Source organism: Aquarana catesbeiana, linkage group LG03 (assembly GCF_042186555.1).
Source record: "Aquarana catesbeiana isolate 2022-GZ linkage group LG03, ASM4218655v1, whole genome shotgun sequence".
Classification (NCBI taxonomy): Eukaryota; Metazoa; Chordata; class Amphibia; order Anura; family Ranidae; genus Aquarana; species Aquarana catesbeiana.
In genome coordinates this window covers 108,446,870-108,458,911 of record NC_133326.1, presented here as the reverse complement: position 1 = coordinate 108,458,911, position 12,042 = coordinate 108,446,870, and the positions used below count along the sequence as shown (strand labels likewise).

Sequence of the window (12,042 nt, the reverse complement as noted above, 5' to 3'; positions counted from 1 at the left end):
CTCACCCTTGCAAATACACACAGCTCACGGTAACAAAGAGATAAGCTACCTGGGCTGTGAATCTGCATGGGGGCTTGACAGAAATTTGCCAAAGGATAGTCGAAGTAAAGCCGTAGTCAGGGATTCCAGAAGTCAGAATAAACGATAAGCAGAGCCAGGGTCAGAAGCCGTAATCAGTTTTGGAACGCTGTAACAGGAACACTGGAACACTGGAACCTTAGGCAAAACAAGAGACAATGAACTGACAAAGCCCTCAGAGTGAGGCAGTGTTTTATACCCAGCTGATTGGATAAACTGCCTCAACTGAACCAGGGGTGACAGGTACTAATTGCAAGAAGATCCAGAGTATGGCCCTAGTATTTCATGCAGAATTAGGCAAAGCTGGAAGGCAGGCTGAAAGGAACTGAAGTGTGGCTCAGAGGCAAATTAACAGAAGCACTAAACAGGCAGTCATAGGTTCAATACCTCTTTGAGCCAATTGTCCAGGCGTGATTACGCCTGGCCATCTGCATGGCATGGTAGGGACCGTGACAGTTCCCTCCCCTTAGGAATGCCCTCAGAGCATGGAACACCCTATTTCCTTTGGGCTTCCTTTGTTTTAGAAGTTCCAGCTGGGGAGACTTTCATCACTCACAAGGCTCTTTCAAAAATCTTCAGGTCCTGCTTACGGACTATGGTGCCATTGGAGGCATACGTACAGTCAGGAGGTAGCAGGGACACAAGCACAGGAACTTCAAGCGGGGACACCGGCACAGGAACTTCTAGCTGGAACATGGGCACAGGGACATCAGACCGGGCAGCAGGTACAGGAACATCAGACTGGGTAGCAGGCACTGGGACGTCAGACTGGGGCACAGGAACTTCAAGCTGGATAACAGGCAAAGATTTAGGGGTGGCAGGAAAGATCCTAGTAGTACCCACTTGCTGAAACTTTGGGCGAGGTGGACGAGTTGGGCAGAGAGAGATAAGTCCACAGCCTCTCCTCCGCTCTCTCCCTCCCTTAGACAGCTTGGAACGGATGGACCCGATCTTCATGGGTTCCACATCATCCAGGGTAGGAGTGGGTAAAACCTCAGGAGCGTCTAGGCTTTGAGGGTTTAGAGCTTCATAACTTGGCACAGACTGGGATGGCTTGAAGTCGTATCTGTATAGAATATTCCTGTCCCCAGGGTACCCGTAGGCCACGTGAACTAGGAGCAGACTTGGGAACACTGATTTTCTTAGAAACTGTAATATAAGAGTCCAGAGCAAACATGAAAGCTTCCCAGCTGTCCAAGACTGGACTCTTCTCCTGTAATAGCTGAAAAGCCCATATCTTGATTAGCCCAGTGAGCAGATTGATGGATGTGCGAACCTTTATAAAGTCAGAGGCATAGGTCCTAGGCTTAAGAGCAAACAGCTCGCAATCCATGCTAAAGTTCAAGAATGATGCACGATTCCCATCAAACTTCTCAGGTATCAAAACAAACGGTTCCGGACATGCAGGTTCCAGCGTTGGGCGTACTGTGCCTTTAAACAAGCGGACTTCTTGCTGCAACTCAGCAACGGTTTGGCCCAGGCTGGAGACTTGCAGAGCAAGGGAGGTGAGCATCCTGTACATCTCTGCGGACTCCATGTTGGTCAGTTCATTATGTAAGGGCTTACTTCATTTCTATGTTGGAGTCCATGGTGCAGAGATGTACGCTCACCCTTGCAAATACACACAGCCCACGGTAACAAAGAGGTAAGCTACCTGGGCTGTGAGTCAGTCTTGGAACGCTGTAACTAGAACACAGGAACACTGGAACCTTAGGCAAAACAGGAGACAATGAACTGACAAAGCCCTCAGAGTGAGGCAGTGTTTTATACCCAGCTGATTGGATAAACTGCCTCAGCTGAACCAGGAGTGACAGGTACTAATTGCAACAAGATCCAGAGTATGGCCTTAGTATTTCATGCAGAACTAGGCAAAGCTGGAAAGCAGGTTGAAAGGAAGTGAGGTGTGGCTCAGAGGCAAAGTAACAGGAGCATTAAACAGGCAGTCGTAGGTTCAATACCTCTTTGAGCCACTTGGGGTGTGACCACGCCTGGCCGTCTGCATGGCATGGTAGGGACCGTGACAATTACTGCCTGATGCCTCAGTAACGGTACTCCACATACATCTCTACTATTTTAAATGTAAGTTACTACATTGTTTTAATAATGTTGTTATAATTTACTACATTATGGAGAACCCTTTTTTTATTCCTTGTTCGAGTTGAACTCCATCTGCCATGACATTATCTGCAGCAGCTGATGATTGACCTTATTGAAAAGGCATTACCATTTTATTATAAGGTGAGCGGCCACTGCACACATTGGTAGATTGCTGGGATTGAGCACTGTTTGAATCACCATTTGATGTTTATTGGATTACACTATATATCGGTACAGACCTTTTTTTTTGGCTTAACACCATTTTTGTACTGGACTTGGATTTATCACAGTATTATTCTTTATATATATTTTTATTGGACTTTTATGCATCCTATGATGGTTTTGCACAATATTTGATATTTATGTTTGCTCATTTGTTCCTTTTTATGTAGTGTTGTGTTTCACTCCTAAGAATTGATTATTTTCTGATCTCTTGTTAGCACTGTATACATTTACAATATTTATGTCATCGGCTATAGCGCCATTCCACATTTCTATTTTTACACCGAGAAAATGTTTGCCCAGGGTCCAATCAATATTAAAGACGGCCCTGCCCAGTCTGCTAGACCGTATAATCAATAAATAGTAAATGATCGTGACCTGACACACACTATATAAAACACATGGCGGCCTCCATCCCTGATTTAGTAGGTAGAAAGGAAGAGTTTGTGGGACTTTAAATGAGGGAACGCCATGTCAGGAGAAAATAACATAGAAATGAAGTTACAGTACATGATTTATTTATTACAATCTAGAATACATATCAGATATTTTGTATCAAATAGACAAGTAGTCACAAGACTAAATATGCTGCTCATAGCAATACAGTACAGCAATATGCAATACAGATAGAAAATAGACATGACAAGTATACATGGTATAATAAATCAATTGAAAAACATATGTAATAGAGACAAGTAACTGTTGGCATCTAGTGGCACTCAACGTGTTTCCTGGCATTACAGCCATTCATCAGGAGCGTTGTGAAGTAATATACTGGGAAGGAAATGAACAGGGGTTAAAGATAATGCCCTTAGAATAAGGGAGGACAAAGGGATTATATCCCAACAAGGTGGAGATGGATTGGGATACTTACTACACAGCCTCAAGGCCTGGTTCGACATCCGCCAAGGAAGATGGGGGTAACAGGCATGATGTCTCCCCCGGGGTTGAGACGGGGGAACCCTCCAAGGACGGAGAACAGCACCCGGGGTCCAACACAGTGGTCACAGCATGATCCAATAGACTATGTGTGCACAAAAAATGCATAGTGTTCCTAGAAAAAATGTGTCAAAATGGGATTAAATAAATGTGTAAAAGTGTAAAGATAATGTGGCAAAATGTCTGTGTTCCCACAAAGGGACTACATGAGGGGGTGTATGTGAAATAGAACCAAATAGAGCGAAGAAAAAAACACACCAACAGAGGATGGCTGATCTCCCAGCGAAGAGGGTAACCTGTTTGTGGGATCAGTGTGTGCTTCCTTGTGATTGAGTCAAGCAAATGAACCATCGGCTGCTCCAAGGCTACTATATACTCCCGTATTGAAATAGATAAGTGAATGGAGTCCAAAACCAAAAGGAAGTCCGTGATAAATTAGGAAAAAAAAAAAAAAAAATGCCAGAAAAGGCCACAACCAAGATGAGGATGCAATGGGGGGAATCTTTATGGTTCCTCACACCCGAGGTGGAATATCAGATATGCTTACCAGATCCCGTTGACCGCTATTACAGCGGTCAAAAACGGCACAGGGAAATTTTAGGGCTCCCCACAACCTCAGCTTAATGGTACCGATAAGCGACAGATGATATCTCAGGATTCAAAGAGAAAAGGAACAATCCATCGTGTAATACAGTCTACACAATCGTTTTATTAAAAAGGAATTGCACTTACAAAGCATCAATGAAGTGATCAGCATATCGCGTACAAATAAAAATCAGCGTCTCCGTCTACTGCCTCCGCCTTCCTAGTTCGTATACAGCCCTACACAAGAACGGACGTGGTGACGTCGTAGGCTCGTAGGAGCCTACGACGTCACCACGTCCGTTCTTGTGTAGGGCTGTATACGAACTAGGAAGGCGGAGGCAGTAGACGGAGACGCTGATTTTTATTTGTACGCGATATGCTGATCACTTCATGGATGCTTTGTAAGTGCAATTCCTTTTTAATAAAACGATTGTGTAGACTGTATTACACGATGGATTGTTCCTTTTCCCTTTGAATCCTGAGATATCATCTGTCGCTTATCGGTACCATTAAGCTGAGGTTGTGGGGAGCCCCAAAATTTCCCTGTGCCGTTTTTGACCGCTGTAATAGCGGTCAACGGGATCTGGTAAGCATATCTGATATTCCACCTCGGGTGTGAGGAACCATAGAAGATTCCCCCCATTGCATCCTCATCTTGGTTGTGGCCTTTTCTGGCATTTTTTTTTTTTTCCTAATTTATCACGGACTTCCTTTTGGTTTTGGACTCCATTCACTTATCTATTTCAATATTTGTTCTTTAATTATTTTTTGGGACATTAGTGTATGATATTGTTTATGTTTACCAATATTATTGATTATTAATTCATTTTATAGCTTTAATTATGTTTTAGCGCCGCATCTTTTTTGTATTATTGTCCATGGTGGGATTTGGAGACTAGATCTCGATGCAGGCTGCTTAGTTTTCATCACATTGCACTTTTTTATGTTTTACTTTGAGCGCAGCTTTCATTTTCTGTTTTTACTATATACTCCCATTCCCGGGGGGGCCCCATCAACATCATGTCTGATTGGCCAATCTGAACAAGAGAAGTGAGGAGGAGATTCCCAGCTGCGTGTGGAGGAGCCTTCAGCAGTGGGTCTCTACACATCTCTTGCATGGCTAAGGATAGAAAAATTACGTTAAATCAACGTTGATGACACCGCTGTTTGCCAGGAAACACGTTGAGTGCCACTAGATGCCAAAAGTTACTTGTCTCTATTACATATATTTTTCAATCAATTTATTATACCATGTATATTTGCCATGTCTATTTTCTATCTGTATTGCATGCTATAAGCAGCATATTTAGTGTAAGTATTGTGACTACCTATCTATTTGATACAAAATATCTGATAATGTATTCTAGATTGTAATAAATAAATCATGTACTGTAACTTCATTTCTATGTTATTTTCTCCTGACATGGCGTTCCCTCATTTAAAGTCCCACAAACTCTTCCTTTCTATCTACCGTATAATCACTATCCCAAAGTAACTTGGAATAGAGTTCTGTACTGCTAGACTGGAATCAACACATAAATCAGCAAAGTCGGCAATAAACTGTGCAAATATGCATTAACAGCTATGTTAATAATAGCACTATTACTAGTTTTGAGTGCACTCCAGGAAAGTGGTTAGGATATAATGCAATGTCCCCTCAGCGGTCCCTCTTAGCATAAGCCATAGGTAAAGGTCTCCATGTAGCACCTCTAATGGGGAAGTCTTAATTCTATCTCTTCAGCTGGCTAGCGTTGGGGCCTGCAATACGGCTACTAGATGGCGGTATGGTCGGTTCTTAAAGGCCTCAGTCCTTCTAGCAGCAGATTGTAAATCCCCACAGTGACAGCTAACCAGTCTCAGCGATATTGCAGCTCACCATCTGGTCAAACACAGAGATTAGTCCACTCTGCTTTGCACTCAAGTGATTCTAGCTGTCAGCACACCTGGACTCAGCACTCCAGATCCTATTCAGGCAGCCAAAATGCAGCAGTGGTTTTGCACATGGGACAGTGATGTGCACTCTCCAGGGCCTCCCCATGGCTGTATCCTGTACAGCTTGAGAAAATGCAGCCCTTTCCCCTTCTCCTGGCAATCTCCTCTCTGGGGAATGAATTTCAAAATCTCTTGATTACACAGTAGAGTCTCTCTTCAAGACTACAGTTCCCACAGTGCACCCACTTTTGACACATTTTTGGAACCATTGACATTTATACAGCAATCAGTGCTATAAGAATGCACTGATTACTGTGTAGATGTCACTGGTAGGGAAGGGGTTAACACTAGGGAGCGATCAAGGGGTTAAATGTGTTCCCTAGTTAGTATTTCTTACTGTGGTGGGATGGGACTGACTGGGGAGGAGACATATCGCTGTTCCTACTTACTAGGAACAAACTATCTGTCTCCTCTCCCCTGACAGAACAGGGATTTATGTGTTTACACACACAAATCCCCGTTCTGGCTCTCGAGCCCGTACTCGCGGGTGGCTGGCATCAGTCATGCCCCCTCAGCCATGCGCATTGGGTCCCCTGGCATGCAGTGGGTGCGCGCACGCCTCTGGCGGCTCTTAAAGGGGACAACGTACTGTGGCAGAGCATTGCCCTGACAGGGTCTAGAAGGAGGTTGTGACCCAGAATTTTCAACCGGATGGGTTGAGGGGCTCCAAGGAGCTTGTAACACGAAGAGGAAACTTGCTTTTCAGTTTCCTCCTTTCTTAGAAAAGTCCACTTTGGAACCTGGAGCCCAGGGATTTCTGAGAGATCGGGGTGGTATGAAATCCCCAGTCCTGGGTCCTGATTTTGAAAACAGCCAGCATACTGATTGGTCAGGTTTGTACTGGGCTTTTAGTAGCAGATAGGAAGTCTGAGTACCAGGAATCAGGAGAGCTTCACACGGGGAGCCAGTGCAGCAAGAGGCTGCTAGCTATATGCACCAAGGTGGTCGGAGGTATGAGACAGACAAGGGCCTAGAGTGTAAGGCTAGAGCAGCAGTGCTGCAAGTGAGAGCCAACTAGGCTGAATGCCATTTTGTTGATGGACAATGGAATGCTGAAAACCCCTGCAGGGGAAACTGTTTGCTGAACTTGATTTAAAAAAAAATGGGCAAACAAAGCCCTTGAAAAGAAGAACCAGCAAGTGGCAGTGTCCTTAAAGCCCTACATTTGACGCTAGTCCTTTACAGTAAACATACGTTGCTTTGCGGGAATGTGCCACTTTAACGACGTATATCGGCGTGAGCCAGTCGGCAAGTGGTTAAAGCAAATTAAATATTTTTTGACAGAGAAACATCTGATTTGCAATATGTGATTGGTTGCTTTGCATAATCATTTGCTGTGTAATTATTTTCTAAGGGCATCTTAGTAACATTGCCCAATTTATTTTGGAACATGTAACATCCATGCCAAAGTACACATTTTTATTATTTTTTTGCGCCTTAAAAACTGTATAAAGTGCACTGGAATAAACTAGAGATGTAGTCAGATAATCATGATCTGTGACTGTTTTAGGAATCAAAGCATAAGTGTAAGAAAATTATCAGTTTGCAAGAAAGCACCTACTTGATTGATTTCTATTGTTTCATATGTAGTATTTATGGTCTTTCTCTCTCCACAGGATGCCCATAATACAAGTAATGTTGTTCTGCATAATCCCACTATGGATTGCCATAAAGAGACTATTTCCAAAAAACTTGTGGCAGGATTTCAAGTTCTGCATAAAATTAATCTATTGTGTTCATAAGATAGAAAAATCGGTTAAACATTGTCCTTCTCCTGGAATGCTGGATGTATTTTTGCAGCAAGTATCTGTAAGACCCAACCAGGCATTCATTTTATACCAAGACCAAGCTCATACCTACAGAGACATAGATCTTAAAAGCAATCAGGCCGCATGGGCTTTAAGAGAGCATGCAAATCTGAAAAGTGGGGACTGCGTTGCTGTTTTTGATTTTAATGGGCCTTCATATGTCTGGACTTGGTTGGCACTAGCCAAATTGGGTTGCTCCATGGCATGTCTGAACTACAATTTACGGGCCAAGTCCTTTCTGCATTGCTTCAAGATCAGTGGGGCAAAAGTTCTTATTGCTTCTCCAGGTGAGTAATTATCTTTATTCTGCATTTAACTAAAATATGGTACAAACTTACACTATACATACTGCTTCAAGTAGTTTATATAATTTGCACAGAGGTCCTGTGTACTATCCTTTGCATTTTTGAAGGCTAAATAAATTGTCTTTATACAATTTTTGTCAGCTGATATATCCACCACTAATGATCAAATCATATTTCACGCGCCTCAAGATGATCATTGATTGCACTTATATGAAAATACGTTAAACAGAATTATGGGGAAGTACAGCCAAAATATACACTTCTTAAGTTGTAAATTTTAGAAAATGACTGCATTGTGAAGTAGTTGGATTTTTGTATATTGTTATAGCTGAGATGACTGCCCATATACTCCAGCCTCAGGCCAGTATGTGACTGATGTTCAAAGTCTGTAGCCATGTGATTATTATTATTATATAGGATTTATAGAGCGCCAACAGTTTCTGCAGCACTTTATAACGTGAGGGCAAACCATACGTGTTGCAATACAATTTAATACAGGGGGCATCAGAGGGCCCTGCTCATTAGAGCTTACAGTCTAAAAGGGGAGGGTCAAGTGATACAAAAGGTAATAACTGTGGGGAAGAAAATAAAAGTACAGTTGTTAGGGATAGGCTTCTCTGAAGAGAAACGTTTTCAGGGATCACCTAAAAGTGGACAGAGTAGGAGATAGTCGGATAGATTGGTTTAGGGAATTCCATTGGATAGGAGAGGCCCAGAGAGCAGGAGGTCTTGGGGGGAATGAAGAGAATGATTTGTTTGGTATTTTGAGACTAGGTTAGTGATGTAGCTGGGTCCAAGTTGTGGATGGCTTTATAAGTTATTGTTAATATTTTATTTTTGCATGAGTTACAGCCAATGGAGGGATTGGCAAAGAGGGGTGGCAGACACTAAACAATTGGTAAGGTGGATGAGCCTGGCAGCAGCATTCATGATGGACTGAAGGGAGCATAGCCTATGTAAAGGTAATCCAATGCAGATAGAGTTGCAGTAGTCGAGGCGAGAGATAACCAGGGAGTGGATTAGGAGCTTTTTGGTGTCATTGATTAGGAAGGGGTATATTTTGGAGATGTTGCAGAGGTTGAGACAGCTTTGGAAAGTGATTGGATGTGGGGTTGAAAGGAGAGCTCAGAATCCAGGATTAAACCTAGCACCCTGGCATGTGGGGATGGGTTGATGGCTATGCCATTGATCTTGACAGAGAAGTCAGGGGAAGGGGCACATGGGGGAGGAAATATTATGAGCTCAGTTTTGGATAGATTGAGTTTAAGGAGGTGGTTTCCAGACTGATATGTTGGTTAGTAAATTAGTGATGCGTGAGGAGAATGATGTTGTGAGCTGAGGGGTAGAGAGATAGGTTTGGGTGTCATCAGTGTAGAAATTACATTGAAAGCCATGGGAGGCTATCAACTGACCCGGGGAGGAGGTGTAGAATGAGATGACTATAAACCTGTGACTGTGTGATCTTACATTTAATTACTGGCAATACAGTTGGAAACTTTGAAAAAATGGGGTATGGCTGGAAAGTCCTCAATATTTACGGCACCTCATCCCTATATTATTATTAGCAAAACAAGAGGGGATAGAGAGCGGGGATTATAACGGTGCCTAAGAGCGTATATTTAACACACAGAAATAAAGAATACAATATTTTATTGGTACAAGATAATTAGTTTGTTTTAAAAACAGAGGGTACATACACATACAGGAGTGTTGACAATCATAGAACAGCCTTAGGCTCCATTCACGCTAATGCGTTTTTTGATGCATTTTGCAGAAATTTAACATGGGTTCTTATGGAACATGTTCACATCAATGCATTTTTGTGCCTCTGCATTTAAGTCAAGGGTATGGGACTTTTTCCCCGCAAAATGCAGTGTTTTGCATGGAATAAAGTTCTATAGACCCACATCCAAAATGCAAGTACCGCGTTTTTGATGCGATTTGCATTTTGTGATTTGTGTTTTTTTTTTTTTTTAGCTGTACATTCACTGTATAAAACTGGTTGGTAAGGAGGGGGCTGGGAAGCCGGTGACCACGTCCTTAACAACTGATGAGTCATCAGCTGTCAATGGACAGCTGAATGTAAAAAAAAGAATTGCCAGCAAAAAAAAAATGTGAAAGAATGGCGTGGGGTCCCCCCCTGGTCCATACCAGGCCCTTCGAATCTAGTATGGATTCGGAGGGGACCCCCCCACCCCACGCCAAAATGTAAAGGAAAATGGCGGGGGATCCCCCCAAAATCCATACCAGATGATGTCATCTGATGACCAGATGGCCATCGGATGATGTCATGCAGAGGCCCCGCTCTTTGACGTCACAAGGGGGCATGGCCTCCGGATGATGTCATCATACGGTCACGCCCCGTCGTTATCTAAGAAATGCTTGGCATTGACGTGGACAGATCAGCGGGACGCAGCATCGGAGGAGGGTTGTCGGTGGGTGCGGTGGCAGAGGAAGAAGCACACCAGACAAAGAAGACAGGAGAAAGAAGATAAGTGTAAGAAGAAGCGGGAGAAGGAGAAGTCTGGAGGAGGAAGATGCGGGAGAAGATTCAGGAGAAGATGCACGAAGACCGGAGGAAATGAGAAGATATTTTTAATAAAAGCCTTGTCAAAAACTGTCTACTGTATTTTTTCATAATACACTACTTTTTTGGTGAATGGGTAGGGGTACAATGTACCCCATACTCATTCACATAGGGAGGGGGGCAGGATCTGGGGGCCCCATTATTAAAGGGGGCTTCCAGGTTCTGACGAGCCCCCCGCCCGCAGACCCCGACAACCACCGGCCAGGGTTGTTGGGAAGAGGCCCTTGTCCCCATCATCATGGGGGCAAGGTGCTTTGGGGTGGGGGGCGCAGAGCCCCCCTGCCCCAAAGCTCCCACCCTCCCATGTTGAGGACATGCGCTCTGGTATGGTTTAGGAGGGGGGCACTCGCTCGTCCCCTCCCTTTCCTGACCTGCGTGCTCGAATAAGGGTCTGGTATGGATTTTGGGGGGGGGCACGCCTTTTTAAAAAAAAAATTGGCGTGGGGGGGTCCCCTTCAAATCCATACTAGACCCAAGGGCCTGGTATGGACCTGGGGAGGCATCCCACGCTGTTTTTTTTGTTTTGTTTTTTTTTCACATTTTTTTCACATTTTTTTTTTACATTCAGCTGATCGGTTGTTAACCACTTCAATACCAGGCACTTACCTCCCTTCCCGCCCAAGCCAATTTTCAGCTTTCAGCGCTGTCACTTTTTAAATGACAATTGCGTGGTCATGCTACACTGTACCCAAACAAAATTTTTATCATTTTGTTCCCACAAATAAATAAAAAAAGAGCGAAAATTTTGAAAAAAGTTTTTCTTTGTTTCTGTTATAAAATTTTGTAAAAAAATAAGTTTTCTCCTTCACTGATGGGTACTGATAAGGCGGCACTGCTGGGTACTGATGGGCACTGATAGGCGGCACTGATGGGTGGCATCACGGATGGCACTGGCAGGCAATATTAATGAGCACTGATTGGCAGCTGCCTGGGCACTGATTGGCATATCCCTGGAGGTCTAGGGTGGAATACCTGTTGGGGTTCCTTTGTGGGCATCCCTGGTGGTCCCGGCGGCATCCCCGGTGGTCTTGGGCGGGCATCCGTGGGGGGGCTGCACTGATAAACAATCAGCACAGACCCCCCCTGTCAGGAGAGCGCCGATCTGCTCTCCCCTACTCATATCCATCAGACGCGAGTGAGGAAAAGCCGATAAATGGCTCTTCCTGTTTACATCGTGATTAGTCGTCATTGGACACGGCTGATCATGTGGTAAAGAGCCTCCGTCAGAGGCTCTTTACCGAGATCAGTGATAGGCTGAGACACAGCAGCGGCACCATTGGCTCTCGCTGCTGTCAATCAAAGTCAGTCAATCAGGAGAAAGAGAGAGGGCGGGGCCGAACCGGGGCTCTGTGTCTGAATGGACACAGGGAGCTGTGACCCGCCTCCAGTGCCCCCATAGCAAGCTGCTTGCTGTGGGGGCACTTGACTG

At 44.2% G+C, this 12,042-nt stretch overlaps 1 protein-coding gene across 2 annotated transcripts in view; it reads left to right on the top strand.

Moving 5' to 3' along the window:
• Positions 1–12,042, top strand: part of LOC141131547 (long-chain fatty acid transport protein 2-like) — a 352,210-nt gene that overhangs the window by 257,905 nt on the left and 82,263 nt on the right. For both annotated transcript variants that reach the window (XM_073618930.1, XM_073618931.1), the window contains one exon: positions 7,530–8,008. In XM_073618930.1, coding sequence (XP_073475031.1) covers positions 7,531–8,008 — 478 coding nt within the window. In that variant the 5' untranslated portion in view covers position 7,530. The remainder of the gene's footprint in view (positions 1–7,529; positions 8,009–12,042) is intronic.